The following is an 18,700-nucleotide window of genomic DNA, read 5'->3' on the forward strand; positions in this document are numbered from 1 at the left end:
GTAATAAGAGACAAAAAAGATCATTATAACATAATTAGTGAGTATATCCATCAAGAACACCTAATCATTGTAAATATTTATGCCCCCAACATGAAAGCATATAAATCAGTTAATCACCAACATAAAGAAACTCATAGATAATAATACCACAATAGTAGGAGACTTTAATACCCCACCTACAGCAATGGAAAAATCATCTAAGCAGAAAATCAACAAAGAAGCAATGTCTTTCAATGACACACTGGGCCAGATGGTCTTAACAGATATACTCAGAACATTTCATCATAGAGCAGCAGAATGCACATTCTTCTCCAATGCACATGGAACATTCTCCAGAACAGATCACATACTGGATCACAAATCAGCCCTCAACAGGTACAAAAAGACTGAGATCATACCATGAATATATTCAGATCACAACACTATGAATCTTAAAATCAACCAGAAGAAAAAATTTAGAAAGCCCTCAAATACATGGAGGTTAAAGAACATCCTAATAAAGAATGAATGGGTCAACCAGGAAACTAAAGAAATTTAAAAATACATGAGAGCAAATTACAATGAAAACATGACATTCCAGACTTATCAAAAAGAAAAGAGAGAGGACCCAAATAGATAAAATCACCAATGATGGAGGAGAGAACACAACCAACACCACAGAAATGCAATTATAAGAGAATACTATGAAAAATTATATGCCAACCAACTAGACAATCTGAAAGAAATAAATTCCTAGGCACTTTGACACTACCAAAACTCAAACAAGAAAAAACAGAAAATTTGAACAGGCCCACAACCAGCAAAGAAACTGAATGAGTTATCAAAAATCTCCCAACATATAAGAATCCTGAGCCAGATGGCTTCCCAGGAGAATTCTATCAGACACTGAAAGAATACCTATTCTCAAACTGTTCCAAAAAGCAGAAATGGAAAGAAAGCTTCCAAACTCATTCTATGAAGCCAGCATTACCTTGATTCCCAAACCAGACAAACACCCCACTAAAAAGGAGAATTACAGGCCAATATCCCAGATAAACATGGATGGAAAAATTTTCAACAAGATACTAGCAAACTGAATTCAACAGGACATTAAAAGAATTATTCACCATGATCAAGTGGGTTCCTGGGCTGCAGGGCTGGTTCAATATTCGCAAATCAATCAGTATGATGCACCACATTAATAAAAGAAAGAATAAGAACCATATGATCCTTTCAATAGATGCAGAAAAGGCTTTTGACAAAACACAACATCCTTTCGTGATAAAAACCCTCAAGAAGTAGGGATGGAAGGAACATGCCTCGACATCATAAAAGCCATATATATATGAAAGGCCCACAGCTAATATCATCCTCAATGAGGAAAAACTGAGAGCTGTCCCCCAACAGTCAGGAACACAAAAGGGATGTCAACTCTCGCGACTGTTGTTCAATATAGTACTGAAGTCCTAGCCTCAGCAATCAAAAGAAATACAAGGCATACAAATTGGCAAAGAAAAAGTCAAACTTTCACTCTTCACAGAGGACATAATATTCTACAAGGAAAGATTCCACCAAAAAACAGCTAGAACTGATACATGAATTCAGCAAAGTCTCAGGATATGAAATCAATGTACAGAAATCAGGTACATTTTTGCACACCAATAATGAAAGAGCAGAAAGAGAAATCACAGAATCGATCCCAATTGCACCAAAAACCGTAAGAAACCTTGAAATAAACCTAACCAAAGAGGTAAAAGATCTGTACTCTGAAAAGTACAGAAAGCTTAAGAAATTGAAGAAGACACAAAGAAATGGAGAAACATTCCATGCTCACAAAAGGGAGAACACATATTGTTAAAATGTCCATACTACCCAAAGCAATCTACACATTCAACGCAAACCCTACCAAAATAATACCAGCATTCTTCTAAGAGCTAGAACAAACAATCCTAAAATTTGTATGGAACAACAGAAGACCCCAAATAGCCAAAGTAATGTTGAAAAAGAAAACCAAACCAGGAAGCATCACAATCCCAGACTCCAAGCTATATTACAAAGCTGTGATCGTCAAGACAGTATGGTACTGGCACAAAAACAGACACAAAGATCCATGGAACAGAATAGAGAACACAGAAATGGACCCACAAACGTATGGCCAACTAATCTTTGACAAAGCAGGAAAGAATATCCAATGGAATAAAGACAGTCCCTTCAGCAAATGGTGCTGGGAAAACTGGAAAGCGACATGTAGAAGAATGAACCTGGACCACTTTGTTACACCATACACAGAAATAAATTCAAGATGAAAGACCTAAACATGAGGCAGAAAAACCATCAAAATTCTAGAGAAAGCAGGCAACAACCTCTTTCACCTTGGCCACAGTAACCTCTTACTAGACATGTCTCAGAAGGCACGGGAAACAAAAGCAAAAATGAACTATTGGGACCTCATCAAGATGAAAAGCTTCTGCACAGCTAAGGAAACAATCAACAAAACGAAAAGGCAACTGACCTTTTAGAATGGGAGAAGATATTTGCAAGTGACATATTGGATACAGGTTAGTGTTCAAAATCTATAAAGAACTTATCGGGCTCCTGGGTGGCTCAGTTGGTTAAGCATGTGACTTTGGCTCAGGTTGTGATGTCATGGTTTGGGAGTCTGACCCCACTTCATGTAAACGCAAGCCGGGCTTCGGGTGAGCCACTTGTCTAGCTCTGCCCCTCATGGGATTATCTCTCTGTCTCTGCCTCTCACTCACTAGCATCCTCTCTCTCTTTAAAAAAAAAAAAAAAGAAAGAAAGAAAGAAAGAACTTCTCAAACTCAACACCCAAAAAGCAAATAATCCAGTGAAGAAATGGGCAGAAGACATGAATAGACACTTTTCCAAAGACATCCAGATAGCTAAAAGACCCATGAAAAAATGCTCCACATCACTCATCATCAGGGAAATACTAATCAAAACCACAATGAGATACCACCTCACACCTGTTAGAATGGCTAAAATTAAAAACTCAGAAAACAACAGGTATTGGTGAGGATGTGGAGAAAGGGGAACACTTCTGCACTGTTGGTGGGAATGCAAACTGGTGCAGCCACTCTGCAAAACAATATGGAGTTTCCTCAAAAAATTAAAAATAGAACTAACCCTGCAACCCAGCAACTGCACTAGTAGGTATTTATCCAAAGGATACCAAAATGCTGATTCAAAGGGGCACATGCACCCGAATGTTTAGAGCAGCACTACTGACAGTAGCCAAATTACGCAAAGAGACCAAACGTCCACTGACTAATGAATGGATAAAGAGGATGTACTATACATATACAATGGAATACTATTCAGCGATCGAAAAGAATGAAATCTTATCATTTGCAACAATGTGGATGTAACTAGAGTGTGTTATGCTAAGTGAAATAAGTCAGAGAAGACAAATATCATATGATATCACTCATATGTGGAATTTAAGAAATACAACAAATGAACATAGGGGAAGGAAAGCAAAAATAAAAACTGAGAGGGAGGTAAACCATAAGAGATTCTTCATACAAAGAACAAACTGGATTGCTAGAGGGGAGGTGGGTAGGGGGATGGGCTAAATGGTTGATGGGCATTAAGGAGGGCCCCTGATGGGATGAGCACTGGGGGGTTATAGGTAAGTGATGGATCACTGGGTTCTACTTCTGAAACCAATACTACACTGTATATTAGAATTTCAATAAATTAATTTTTTAAAAAAAGTTTTATGTCACTTTTACTTGCTCTTGTTCCACCCCTCCTCAGATTGATAATGGTCTGGAAGACTGTATCCCGTGTCTCTAGTGTGGAACTCTCATCCCTGGTTCCAGAAGGGATACAGCAAAGCCTGTTCGCAAAGACCTGTGTTTTTTAACAGGCCTAACTGTATGACGGGCAGAGAAAGCACATGAAGGACTGACTCAAGGCATTTGCCTTTGTTTCCCTTAACTTGGCTATTTCTCCAAGTGGTATGAATTTAAGAGATTAATTGTAATCACCATGGTAACTACTTAAAATATATATAAAAAATGAAATAAGAATTAAAATCTGTGGGGTACCTATCTGGCTTAGTTGGTGGAACATGAAATTGTTGATGTGAGGGTGGCAAGTTCAAGGTCCGCACTGGGTATAGAGATTACTTAAAAATAAAATCTTAAGGGGCGCCTGGGTGGCGCAGTCGGTTAAGCGTCCGACTTCAGCCAGGTCACGATCTCGCGGTCCGTGAGTTCGAGCCCCGCGTCAAGCTCTGGGCTGATGGCTCAGAGCCTGGAGCCTGTTTCCGCTTCTGTGTCTCCCTCTCTCTCTGCCCCTCCCCCGTTCATGCTCTGTCTCTCTCTGTCCCAAAAATAAATAAAAAACGTTGAAAAAAAAAATTTTTTTAAAAATAAAATCTTAAAAGGGGCGCCTGGGTGGCTCAGTCGGTTGAGCGTCCGACTTCAGCTCAGGTCACGATCTCACAGTTCGTGAGTTCAAGCCCCGCGTCAGGCTCTGGGCTGACGGCTCAGAGCCTGGAGCCTGCTTCTGATTCTGTGTCTCCCTCTCTCTCTGCCCCTCCCCCATTCATGCTCTGTCTCTCTCTCTCTCAAAAATAAATAAACATTTAAAAAAAAAATTTTTTTAATAAAATCTTAAAAAAAAATAATTAAAATCTGTCACAAGGGATAAAGAAAAACATTATACATTGAAAAATAGGTTAAAACACCAAGAAGATATAACACTTATAAACATACATACACCAAATATCACAGCTCCAAAATACATCAAACAAAAACAAATCTAATTAAAGCTAAAGACAGACAATTCTTCAGTTGGAAACCTCGCTACCCAAGTTTCAATAATGGACAGAACTCTGAAATTCAATAGGGATATATAGAGAACCAAATAACACTACAGACCACCTATGCCTACTAGACTAAAAACAGCCAAATACACATTCTCCCCAAATACACAGGAACACTCTCCAAGATAGATCATAGGTTAGGCCACAAAACAAGTGTCAATAAATTTTAAAACACCTGAGACCAGATCTTATCCAACCACAATGAAATGAAAACAGAAATTAAAAACAGAAAGCAGGATGTCTGGCTGGCTTAGTCATTAGAGCATTCAACTCTCAATCTCAGGGAGGCTGTGAATTCCAGCCCCACTTTGGGTACAGAGGTTATATAAAAATAAATTCTTAAAAAAAAAAAAAAAGAAGTTAAAAACAGAAGGAAAACTGGAAAATTCACAAGTATGTGGAAATTAAACAACACTTAAATACCCAATGAGTCAATGAAGAAATCACAACTGGAAAATAAGCAGTAAAACAAAACAAAGGGAAAAAAACCACAACATACCAAATCTCATGTGATACATAGAAAGCTGCAATAAGAGATAAATTCATACCTGTAACACCTATGTTGAAAAAGAAGAAAGATGCTCGGGTGAGGTGAGGTGAGGTGGGGTGAGGTGAGGAAGGGTGGGGTGGTTGAACAAATAAGGGGATGAAAGCTTAAAATCACAGGCTTTCCTTCTAAAATGATGGAAATGTTCTAAAACTGCCTGTGGAAGTTGCACATATCTGTAAATATGAAAAAAAACATGAATTGTACACTGCAAATGAAATATATAGTATATAAACTACATCCCAATTAAGCTGCTTTAAAAAATGAAGATCTCCAATCAATTAACTATATATATATATCTACTTGGAGAAGAAAAAGAGCAAACTAAATCCAAAGCCAAACACAGGAAGGAAGATTAAAGATCACTGTGGAGACAAAAAAGAGAACAGAAAACCAATAAAAGGGGCACCTGGGTGGTTCAGTTGGTTAAGCATCCAACTTTGGCTTGGGTCATGATCTCACAGTTTTTGAGTTTGAGCCCCACATCAGGCTCTGTACTGACAGCTTAGAGCCTGGAACTTCCTTCTGATTCTGTTTCTCCCTCTCTCTCTGCCCCTCCCCCACTTGTGCTGTCTCTATCTCTCATAAAAAAATAAACCTGAAAAAAAAGAAAAACAAAAAAACAAAAAGAATCAACAAAACCTAAAAATCTTTGAAAAGATCAACAAAACTGACCAACTTTGAAACTAAAAAAGAAAATACTCAAATTACTAAAATTGGAAACAAAAGGTGAGGACATTACCATTGACCTTACAAAACTAAAATTGTAAGAAAATACTATGGGGGCGCCTGCGTGGCTCAGTCGGTTAAAAGCATCCGACTTCGGCTCAGGTCACGATCTCATGGTCCATGAGTTCGAGCCCCGTGTCTACAGATTCAGCACAACCCCTTATCAAAATTCCACAGATCTTTTTTGCAATCCTCAAAAATCACATGGACTAGAACCTGAACAGTCAAAGCAACACTGAAAGAGAAAAATAAAATTGAAACATTCACAGTTCCCAATTACAAAACTGATTATCAAAGCTATGGCCTTTCAAAAGTTTGTATTGGCATTACAACAGACATAAAGACCAATGGAATAGTAGAGTCCAGAAATAAATCCATGTATCTACAGCCAACTGATTTTCTTTTTTTTTTTCTTTTTTTTTTGGGGGGGACAGAGAGAGACATAGCATGAACGGGGGAGGGGCAGAGAGAGAGGGAGACACAGAATCGGAAACAGGCTCCAGGCTCTGAGCCATCAGCCCAGAGCCTGACGCGGGGCTCGAACTCACGGACCGTGAGATCGTGACCTGGCTGAAGTCAGACGCTTAACCGACTGCGCCACCCAGGCGCCCCATACAGCCAACTGATTTTCAACAAGGGTACCAAGACCAGTCAATGGGGAAAGAAGAATCTCTCCAACGAATGGTGCTGGGACATCTGGATATCCATATGCAAAAAAAAAAAAAAGTTGGATTTAACTCAAAATGGATCAACTAAAAAAGTTCTAAAAAGAGAAGTCTTAGAAAGAAACATAGGTATAAATCTTACTGACCTTGGATAGCAATGGATTCTTAGATATGACACCAAAAGCATGAGCAACAAAGAAAAATTAAATAAACTGATACTAATCAAATTAAAGACTACTGTGAATCAAAGGACATTATCAAGAACATGAGAAGACAACATACAGAGTGGGAGAAAAGATTTGCAAATCATGTATCTGATAGGGATCCAGAATACATAAAGAAGTCTTACAGCTCAACAACAAAAAGAGAGACAACCCAATTACAAAATAGAAAAGAATATAAATAGGGGTGCATGGGTGGCTCAGTCAGTTTAAGCGTCTGACTTCGGCTCAGGTCATGATCTCGCAATTTGTGGGTTGAGCTCCATGTCAGGCTCTGGGCTGAGAGCTCAGAACTGAGAGCGTGCGAATTCTGTGTCTGTCTGTCTGTCTGTCTGTCTCTCTCTGCACTTCCCCTGCTCGTACTCTGTCTCTCTCTGAAAAATAAATAAACATTAAAACTAAAAGAGGGACAGCTGGGTGGCTCAGTTGGTTGAATGTCTGACTTTGGCTCAGGTCATGATCTTGAGGTTCATGAGTTCAAGCCCCACATTGGGCTCACTGCTGTCAGCCTGTCAGCGCAAAGCCTGCTTCAGATCCTGTGTCCCCCTATCTTTGCCCCTTCCCCACTTGCACTTTCCCCCAAATAAATATTAAAGGGAGGGGAGGGGAGGGGAGGGGAGGGGGAGGGGAGGGGAGGGGAGGGGAGGGGAGGGGAGGGAAGGAAAGGAATAGACTTCTCTCCAAAGAAGATTCACATATGGCCAAAAGGCTCATGAAAAAAATGCTCAACATCACTTATTAGGGAAACAGAAATTAAAACAACAATGAGGTACCACTTCAAACTCACTAGGATGGCTATAATTTAAAAATTCAGAAAAAAGTTAAGTGGTGGTGAGAATGAAAAGGAATTGGATCTCTCATACTTTGCTTGGAGGACTGTAAAAATGGTGCAGCCACTATGAAGAACAGTTTGGTGGTTCCTCAAAAAGTTAAACACAGAATCACTGTACGACCCATCAATGCCACTCCTAGTATATACTCCTCAAATCTAAAAACAGATAAAATAGGTTCTTCTACAACAATGTTCACAGTAGCACTATTCAAAACAGTCAAAAGGTAGAAACAATGCAAACATCCAACATAATGTAATCCCTCTCGTATGCATGTGCACACACACTCTCGCTCTCCTCTCTCTCTCTCTCTCTCTCTCTCACACACACACACACACACACACACACACACACAAATACTATTCAGCCATAAACGGGACTGAAGTACTAATACAGGCTGCAACAGTGATGACCTTGAAAACATTATGCCGAGAAAGAAGCCAGACTCAAAAGGTCATACACTGTGTGATTATTATACTTAAGTAAAATATACAGAATAAGTAAACCCATAGAGACAAAAGGCAGACTGATGGTTGCCAGGGGCCAGGGGAAGAAGGTAGAATGCACAGTTTCTGCTTACGAAAGTGTATTTTCTTTTAGGGTAATAAAAATGTTTTGGAAATAAGGGCAATTAGGGGCACCCGGGTGGCTCAGTCAGCTGAGCATCCAACTCTTGATTTCAACTCAGGTCATGATCTTGCAGTTTGTGGGATTGAGCCCCGTCTGGCTCTGCACTGATGGTGTGGAGCCTGGCTGGGATTCTCTCTCTCCCTCTCTCTCTCTGCCCCTCCTCCACGCACGAATGCACTCTCTCAAAATAAATCCACTTTTCAAAAAAATGTTTTGGGGGCACCTGGGTGGCTCAGTTGGTTAAGCATCTGACTTTGGCTCGGGTCATGATCTCATGGTTCATGACTTCGAGCCCCATGTTGGGCTCTCTGCTCTCAGCACAGAGCCCACTTTGGATCCTCTGACCCACTCTCTGCCCCTCCCCTGCTCATGTTCTCTCTCTCTCATCATTCTCTCTCAAAAATAAATAAAACATTAGAAAAATATTAAAAAAGAAAGAAAGAAAGTAAGTTAGTTAGTTTTGGAAATTAACAGGGGTAGCAGTTGACCAATACTGTCAAAGTACTAAATACCACTGAACTGTATATCTTAGGATGGTAAATTTTGTTCTACAGGAATTTTACCTCAATTTTAAGAAAAAAGAATAAAAGATCTTGTCCTTCCTTCACAAACTGTATTTCAGGATAATGAAATAATTGATAAGAAATAGGTTTTCTTTATAGAAGTAATCCTGCTAGACGGGATGGGGTGGTGGGAATAAAAAAAGTAATCCTAATGCATGATAGAATATCACAATTTATTCAACCTCTATTCAATAAAATAATGGTCTAGATACTGGTCAACAGCTGCTGATACCACAAAAAAGAAAAAAGGAAGTATCATATGCTTCATGAAGAAGTATACAACACCATGAAGTATTTTTAGCTGCCCCCACAATAAACTGAACGATCAAGCCTAACTACTCATGTACAGAAAATACATGGAACAAAGCAACGTGTTCACACACACACCATCTGAGATGCCATCAACAACATCTACTGTGAGAAACCCTGCAGGGCAAATGTCCCACATTTTCCACAAGTAAACCAACAAGGAAATCAAGGGGGAGGATTACAAAGAGACCTAAGAGATATTTTAAGCAATTGCAACGTAAGCACCTTATAGATCCAGCTTATGGACCTTATTTGGATACGGACTCATTCAAACATAAAAAGATAACATTTAGGGATACCAAGTGGCCCAGTGGGTTAAGCGTCAGACTCTTGATTTCGGGTCAGGTCATGATGTCACAGTTCATGAGACCAAGGCCCACGTTGGGCTCGGCACTGACAGCACGGAGCCTACTTGGGATCCTGTCTCTCCCTCTCTGCCCCTCCCCTATGCTGGCATGCATGCACATTCTCTCTCTCTCTCAAAACAAATACATAAACAATAAAAAAATTAGGAAAAAGATAAAAACAGAAAAAACATTTAGGTGACAATCAGGAAACTTCAAACAAAGACTGAACGGTTGATGGCTTTAAGAAATTCTTGTCAATTTTTTATGTGTCATAATATATTGTGTATTTTTTAAATATCCATGCGTGTCAGTGATGCTCACAAAATTCAAAATAATCGTAAGAATGGGGTATGGAAAGGTATAAATGAAACAAGACTGGCCATGACTTGATCACTGTTAAAGGTTGGTCCCTGGGGATTCTCCCTACTTTTTTGTAGGCTCAAAATTTCCCATAATGAAATAGACATATAATTTTTCAATATACCTGTAAACTTTTACCACTTAATACCTCTGATGTCCATTCCTTCATTTTTACCCTCCTACTACTATCTTCAACCAGTCCCCTCATCAATCTCTCCCTTAGACTGCAATAAAGCAGAGTCTCATCTTTGCAAGGTTCAGATTCTAAAGCAAAAAATAAGCATAATCAAAACTATCCTTGGGGCACCTGGGTGGCTCAGTCAGTTAAAGGCCCAACTTCAGCTCAGGTCCTGATCTCGTGGTTTTTGAGTTCGAGCCCTGTGTCAAACTCTGTGCTGACCACTCAGAGCCTAGAGCCTGCTTCAGATTCTGCGTCTCCCTCTCTCTCTGCCCCTCCACCACTTGCACTCTGTCTCTCAAAAATAAACATGAAAAACAATTTTAAAAAAAACTATCCTTGAAAAATCCCTTAAAATTCCAACAGAAAATGCATTACACTGTATATCATTTTGAATATATACAAATATCAAGATTCTGTAAGTTCTTCTCATCTTTCTGTCACATAGTGTCTACCAATGACCCTCGATTCATTTTGAAATTTCTTCAACAATTCAAGTAATAAATAATCCAATTAAAAATGGGCAGAGGACATAGACATTCCTCCAAAGAAGACATCTAGATGACCCACAGACACATGAAAAGATGCTCAACATCACTCATCATCAGAGAAATGCAAATCAAAAGCACAAGGAACTATCACCCCACACCTGTCATAATGGCCAAAATAAAAAACACAACAAACAAGTGTTGGTGAGGATGTGAGGAAAAAGGAACCCTCGTGCACAATTAGTGAAAATGCAAAATTGTGCAGCCACTATGGAAAACAGTATGGAGGTTCCTCAAAAATTAGAAATAAAATTGCCATATGATCCAGCAATCACACTCCTAGGTATTTACCCAAAGAATACGAAAAAAACTCTGGTTTGAAAAGATATATTCACTCCTATGTTTATTGCTGCATTATTTACAATAGCCAAATTATGGAAGCTGCCCAAATGTCCACTGACAGATGAAGGGCTAAGAAGATGTGGGAGTGCCTGGCTGGCTCAGTCAGAAGAGCATGCAACTCCTGATCTCAGGGTTGTGAGTTCAAGACTCACGCTGGGTGCAGAGATTGCTGCAAAGTAAATAAACTTAAACTTTAAAAAAGACATAGTACATACATATAATGGACTATTATTCAGCTATTAAAAGGAATGAAAGCTTGTCATTTGCAACAACACAGATGAATCCAGAGTTATAATGCTAAGTGAAAAAAGTCAGAGAAAGACAAATACCGTATTATTTCACTCATATGTGGAATTTAAGAAATGAACATACCAAAAAAAAAAAGAGACAAACCAAAAAAAAAAAATGTACTCTTAACTACAGAGAACAAACTAATGGTTACCTGAGAGGAGGTGTGGTGGGAGGCGGGGGGGGGGGGGGGGGGGGTGGTATGAAATAGGTGAAGGGGAAGAAGAGTATTAACACTTACCAGGCTGCCTGGGTGGCTCAGTCAATTAAGCACCTGACTCTTAAGTTTGGCTTGGGTCATGATCACATGAGATCAAGCCTGGGCATGGCACCTGCCTAAGATTCTCTCTCTCTCCCTCTGCCCTTCCCCCACTCAGGCTCTCTCTCAAAAACAAAACAAAACAAAAATGTGTAATACTCTTGATGAGCATGGAGCAATATACAGAATTGTTGAATCACTATCTTTTACTCTTGAAACTAATATAACACTGTATGTTAACTATACTAGAATTAAAATTTTTCTTAATTAAAAAAATAAATGAGAAGTAACATCACCACCTCTTGCCTGACCCCTCAATAATATATTTCATATCTTTGTCAATGATGGTTGGGAAAGCCTTACAGTCATTCACAGGGAGTCCCATTAACGTTTGCCTAGAGTGTATGCTCACTGGGTAAAATGGCAAACTGAATTACCTCTACAATTTATTTATTTGCCTATATCTCTCCCCATCCCCCAGGATATATAGTTGATTTCAAGTATGTTAAATGCACTTATAATTCAGCTCCACTATTCTTTTTTATAGCTGGTGTAGTGTCATATCCTTCCAATCTATTCACCACAATGCCATCAGAGAGTGATCCTTCTAAAATAGAAATCTGTTACTCCTCAGCTTCAGTGGCTCCCCACAATCAACAGGATGGAGTTCTTAGGACAGAAAAGGAGGTGGGGAAGGAGCGGGGCGGGGTAGGGAAGGGAGGAGAAGGGAAGGACAGGAGCAGGGGAGGGGAAGGAATGACAACTTTGTGTGTATTATCGGTTTCACCTCTCAGAAGGCCTGCCATTCAAACCTTAGTCTAATTCCCAATTGTTTCCAATTCTGTATATCTGTGTCTCTATCATTTGCTTCTCCTTCTGCCTGTAATACCCCAACCCCACTTTTCACATACTAACCTATGTTAAGCTTAAGTATTTACTTACCTTTAACAACTGAGAACTACATACAGCAGCTGAGATTGAGAAAATTAAAAGCTGCATTGAGAAACTCCTCACCCTGATTGCCAGAAAAGGAAAACCTAAACTAAAAACTTGTAACATACTTTCCAGCATGAAAAAAAGGGTATTGGATATTAAAGAACAGTTATTATCAATACTGTACCATCAGGTACATTGTGGGGTTTTGTTAACTACTCTAGAAATATAATTAGCATTTCTATAGGAAAATGCATTCCAGGTTCCAAAATAATTTACAAATCAATTTTGGAACATAATTTAGTCAGAATGTTTTAAATACACATCAAATTTAGACTCTAACAAAGATGGCATTTCAAATCAGTGAAGAAAAGATGAACAGTTTAATAAATGGTGATGGGACAAATGGAAGCATTTTAGCATCTAGGAAAAAATAAAGTTGGATCCATACCTCACATTGTATTACCTGGATACATTCCAAATGTATCAAAGATTAAACTGTAAAAAAAAAAGAAACCATAAAAATACTAGAGGAAAATGTGAAAGAATTCCTTTACTAACTCTGGAGTATGGAAAGCCTTTCTAACTAATGGTTCAAAATACAGAAGCCATGAAAGACAAGATTAAAAAATAAACCTAAATAAAAATCAAGAACTTCTGCATGGTAAAAAGCCCCAGAAGACTGAACAACTGGGAAAACCTGGTTCAACTCATATCACAAAAGCCTAAGGAATGAGGGGCTCCTATGAAAGCTCCAACAAATCAAAAAGAAAATGATCAACAACCAAAGAGAAAAATCATATTAACAGACCACAGAGAGAAAAATGCAAATTGCTTTTAAAAATGTAAGATGCTCAGCTTTACTCATAATAAGAGAAATGCAAAATAAATGCTCTGAGATACCAATTTTCACCTACTGGATTACCAAAGGGTATGGAGAACACAAGTTTTTCATTCACTGCTGCTGGAAACAAATTGGCACAACCACTAGGGAGAATAATTTGGGAATATCTACCAAATTAACTGCAAAATGCCTTTCACCCAACAGTTCCACCCCTGGGATTAATAATCCTACAGACATAAGCGCATATATGCAAAATGACATGTATACAAGTCATAAAAGCAGAAGATCAGAAAGTCTGTCAACAGGTGACTGATCATACAAAAAAAGAAAGCTTTAAACCATTAATAGATAAATTTGTTCACTGGAAAAATTAAGATACTTAAAAATTAGAGAAGAAAATATTTGTTAATTCACATTTATTTCTATATGCAAAAATAAAAAACCTAGAAGGATATGTAGAGAAGTAATAACAGCAACTATATCAAAGCAGGAAAGTTGTTGAGAAACTAGGCAAATGGTGAACAAGGATAGGAGAAAAGGTTTCTAACATTTTTTAAATTTTGTACATGACTGTGTAACAGTCTAACCATTAGGTTTGTATACAAATAAATTTATGTAGAGCCAGGCAAAAACATTTTATTTTTCCCTTTCATTTACTAACATCATTACTCTATCCCAAAATGCTTTAGAATTGGCTGCCCAAAATGGAAGTGTACTAACAGTAGTTATAACCTGTGCTTTTAAAAGTTTCTTTATCGGTTAGTTTTCATAGTATGCACAGTTTAAGACATTCATGTTTACATATTTAAGAATGGTACTGAGTTATAAAGAAACACGGATTTCTCAGAGGAAAGTAATGAAAAATGGAGATATAAATGAGAAATACACAAGGGTTCTCAGGAAAGCACACCAAAATTTAAAGACAGAAGTCAGTATTTCTTTATATTCAAGCAACAAAATTCCTCAGGGTGTTAAAATTAAGAATTCACTGGAGGGGCGCCTGGGTGGCTCTGTCAGTTGCGCGTCCGACTTCGGCTCAGGTCATGATCTCACGGTCCGTGAGTTCGAGCCCCGCGTCAGGCTCTGTGCTGACCGCTCAGAGCCTGGAGCCTGTTTCAGATTCTGTGTCTCCCTCTCTCTGACCCTCCCCCGTTCATGCTCTCTCTGTCTCAAAAAAAATTTTTTTAATGTAAAAAAAAATTAAAAAAAAAAAAGAATTCACTGGAAATATCATCTGTCTAGCAATACACAAAAGAGAGGGAAAAAAAGATTCTAAAACACTAGAGTTTAGCTCTAACAAAAAAAAAGTGGCTTATGTTTTCAAAAATAATTTCTAATATAAGAAACTGTACCCATTTTTTCTTAAATCAAGATTTTAATTAGAAGTATGTAGACCATTCTGCACAAGAAAAGTGCTTAAAAGTTTGCCCACGAAGTAGGGGGGGGAAAATCCATAAGTTACATACACTACTATTACAATTATTTGAGTGATAAACATTTATTTGATATTATAATATGAACTGCCAGATATTTTTAAATACCCCCCACTCCACTTTTCAATAAAAAATTTTTAAAAAGTCTCTGTACTTACCCCCATTATCTGTTCTTTTTAAAGCTCCATCCTTATGAGGACACAGTTCACATCTCTATGTAAAAAAAAGAAAAAAAGATTTTTCAGATTACCAAGCTATAACAAATTCTCTATAACTTCAAAACTATTAAAAATGTGGGAGTATGTGCACTACTTACCACTAAGAGTTTTTCAGAACATTCCTCACAAAGTAATTCTCCTCGACACGGGATCATCCTCAGAACACCAGCTAATTTTATACACATATATACATATGTGCGTATATAAATATGTACACATATACACATATGTTTTAAGTAATTGCTACACCCAATGTGGGGTGTGAACTCACAACCCACAGATCAAAGAGTCACATGCTCTGACTGAGCCAACCAGGAACACCATCAGATAACAACTTTACAAAAGTATTACTCAACTATTACATTCCTGCCATGATTTTTTGTAACATGAATAAATACAAAGAAGGGGCTGAAGCACAGTTTTTAACATTTGCCTCTATCCCTTTGCTTTCTGTCTAGGATTATCTAGTATTATCATAGTCAGTTAGGTTTGGTTTCTCCTAAAATAAAGAGCCAAAGTCAAAAACTTTGAATTTTGATTTAAATGAGGGGCAGCTGGGTGGCTCAGTTGGTTAAAGCGCCCGACTTTGCTCAGGTCGTGATCTCACAGTTTGTGGGTTCGAGCCCCGCATCGGGCTCTGTGCTAACAGTTTGGACCTGGAGACTGCTTTGGGTTCTGTGTCTCCCTCTCTCTACCCCTCACCTGCTCACACACACTCACTCTCTCTCTCTCTCTCTCTCTCAAAAATTAATAAACATTAAAAAAAATCGGGGGGGGGGGCGGCAAATACTGTTTCATATACTGTTGATAGCACTACAATCCAATTCTTTTGGAAAGGAATTTATAGCAACATGATTCCAGAAAACTACTAATTCAATTACTTCATTTCTAGAGAGCCAAAGGAAAAATATAATAGAAATAGCACTAAGTACTATGTGTCATTTTTATATCATTTATATACTTTAATTTCAAGACATGAAAATGTATGTATATAAAAATACTTTATATGGCTTTTTATTATAACTATAAAAATTGTATGAAAACTGTATAACACTGAGAGAACTAATGTAATAGTACATTAACAAATATTTATACATAGAAATGAACTCTAAAATATACAAAACATATTAACAGGACTATGGTGAGGATGGTAAGATTATGAGTGAATGTATTTCTTTATTCCAAAATACTTCATTTCTTTTATAATTGGAATTTTTGTAGCAATACACTACTACATGTTATATCTTCCTACTGAAGATAAAAATAATATAGGAGACTTTAAAGAAAAAACTTTCAGGAAAAGAAAAGAAGGTTAAGTTATAGTCAGAAGACTATACCCTAAACCCAGGAAGAAAGGATCTGGTATGAGGGACCTTGGACCACAGGGACTCCAGATCCTATAGTCAACCAATCCAAAGTGGAAGGTTTTATAGGGCAGGATGCAGTCACACATGTTACTATTACAATTCCACAGATCCATTCTTATTTTAGTGAGAAGTAGTGTTAAAAAGGTATAAGTAGGGGGCCAAGGCAGGGGAAAAAACTAAAAATTAAAAATAGTGCAAGTAAATCCTATGAAAGGTAACAGACATTATAAGGAAACCAAAAACAAACAAACAAGCACACATTAAAGACCTCACATTTTAGAGGAAAAAAAAAAAAAAAAGAAAACAAAGGAAAAAGAAAAAACACCTTTAATTGAAATGGCCCCAACAAATGCCAAGTTACACAAGGTGGCTCTTTCTTTTCTACATCATATAGTATAGCAAAAAATGATGCAACTATTTTCCATCTTCAGAATGTAAATGTCAATTTCCAAATACTTTTACTACTTTATATTAGATTCTTCTGCCAAAGGATAAAACCCACTATACTTCACTAAATCAAGTACAGCCAACAAAAATACTGACCTTCAGGAAGCTGTGGTTATGTAACAGTCTATTGCACTCATACTGGCTTGCCCACACTGTGATTACCATCATATTGCAAAAACAACAAGGTAATAAATGAAAATAATATAAATAGATAAAAATAAATAAAATGATAAAAGAGAAGGTTTTAAGTTTGATCTTCCTCATATTATATAGAAGATATAACTGTGGCATACAGACGCATCTGTAGGATAAAACATTTACCATCACTATTTCTTTTTTTTTTTTTTAAGCAAAAGATAAAAAATAAATCTAAAATAACCTATCTTGGGGCACCTGATGTGGCTCAATCGGTTAAGTGTCCGACTTCAATTCACGTCATGAACTGGAATCCACGTCATGGCTCATGAATTCAAGCCCCGTGTCAGGCTCTGTGCTGACACCTTCAGAGCCTGAAGCCTGCTTTGAATTCTGTGTCTCCCTTTCTCTCTGCCCCTCCCCTGCTCACGCTCTCTCTCTCTCTCTCTCTCTCAAAAATAAACTTTTTTTTTAACTTTAAAAAAATAAAACAAAATAATCTATATTCTCTTGTGTTTTACAAAGGCTCAAGGTTACAACAGAAATGAGCAACCTAGCGCCAAGGTTGTGGTCTCCAAACAACATTTCCCAAAGGAACCAGGACCCCTAAGAGATGTAGAGAATTCTTGGGTCTAGGTCAAGTAAGTCCAGGTAACTTGTTCTATCAACTAGCCAGGAAGCAATAAAAGACTACTGTAGTCATGTCCAAAGGATTTATCAGCCAACCTAAAGAGGTTCCTGCCAGCCAAAGATGAAATCATTTAAGACCAATAAAAGATAATAACTGCAATGAACTGAAACACACCAAATATTTTTAAATCTGTAATAAAATTCATTTGTACTTCCAAAACAGCTAAGTAAGGTTATAAGAGAGAAACTCCTATACAGATAAACAGCCAGATTCTGGTTTCCCACTAGAAGTCAAAACGTGGAAGGAACCAGCAAGAAGTCTCCCATTTTTTAGGACTTACTTTTAGCCTGAAGGCAAATTTGTACATACAGGATCTGTCTCACTAACCTTGGACCATACATGCACAGAACAAGCTTGGACCCAGTTAAGGAACAATGAAATAAAAGAAGATTTAAGCAACTGCTCAAAATATAGAATAAGCAGTCTGAATCCAACCAAATCAACTGCCTGATAAAAGCAGTAACAATTTCCTCAAAGGAATATAACAGAATCAAGGCTTCCCACATACAACATTCACAACGTCTAGAAAACAATCCAAATTACCTAATCTATTAAGAACCAGAAAAATGTTAATCATGCTTACGATAAACGACAATCAATAAAGGCCAACCAACCTTAAGATGACCTAGACACTGGAATTAAGACTTTATTTATTTATTTTTTTTTTTTAATTTTTTTTTTTCAACGTTTTTTATTTATTTTTGGGACAGAGAGAGACAGAGCATGAACGGGGGAGCGGCAGAGAGAGAGGGAGACACAGAATCGGAAACAGGCTCCAGGCTCCGAGCCATCAGCCTAGAGCCTGACGCGGGGCTCGAACTCACGGACCGCGAGATCGTGACCTGGCTGAAGTCGGACGCTTAACCGACTGCGCCACCCAGGCGCCCCTGGAATTAAGACTTTAAATAGAGATTATACTAGAGTCCTAGGAGGCAAATAAAAATGTACCTCTATGAAGTGAAATAAGAAATCCCAACAAGAA

At 37.9% G+C, this 18,700-nt stretch overlaps 1 protein-coding gene across 17 annotated transcripts in view; it reads right to left on the minus strand.

The window, feature by feature from the left end:
• MLLT10 (MLLT10 histone lysine methyltransferase DOT1L cofactor) overlaps positions 1-18,700 on the minus strand; it is a 237,435-nt gene that overhangs the window by 180,852 nt on the left and 37,883 nt on the right. For all 17 annotated transcript variants that reach the window (XM_058681732.1, XM_058681731.1, XM_058681737.1 and 14 more), the window contains one exon: positions 15,019-15,073. In XM_058681732.1, the coding sequence (XP_058537715.1) occupies positions 15,019-15,073 (55 nt within the window). The remainder of the gene's footprint in view (positions 1-15,018; positions 15,074-18,700) is intronic.

This window comes from Neofelis nebulosa, chromosome 8 (genome assembly GCF_028018385.1).
Source record: "Neofelis nebulosa isolate mNeoNeb1 chromosome 8, mNeoNeb1.pri, whole genome shotgun sequence".
NCBI classification, from domain to species: domain Eukaryota; kingdom Metazoa; phylum Chordata; class Mammalia; order Carnivora; family Felidae; genus Neofelis; species Neofelis nebulosa.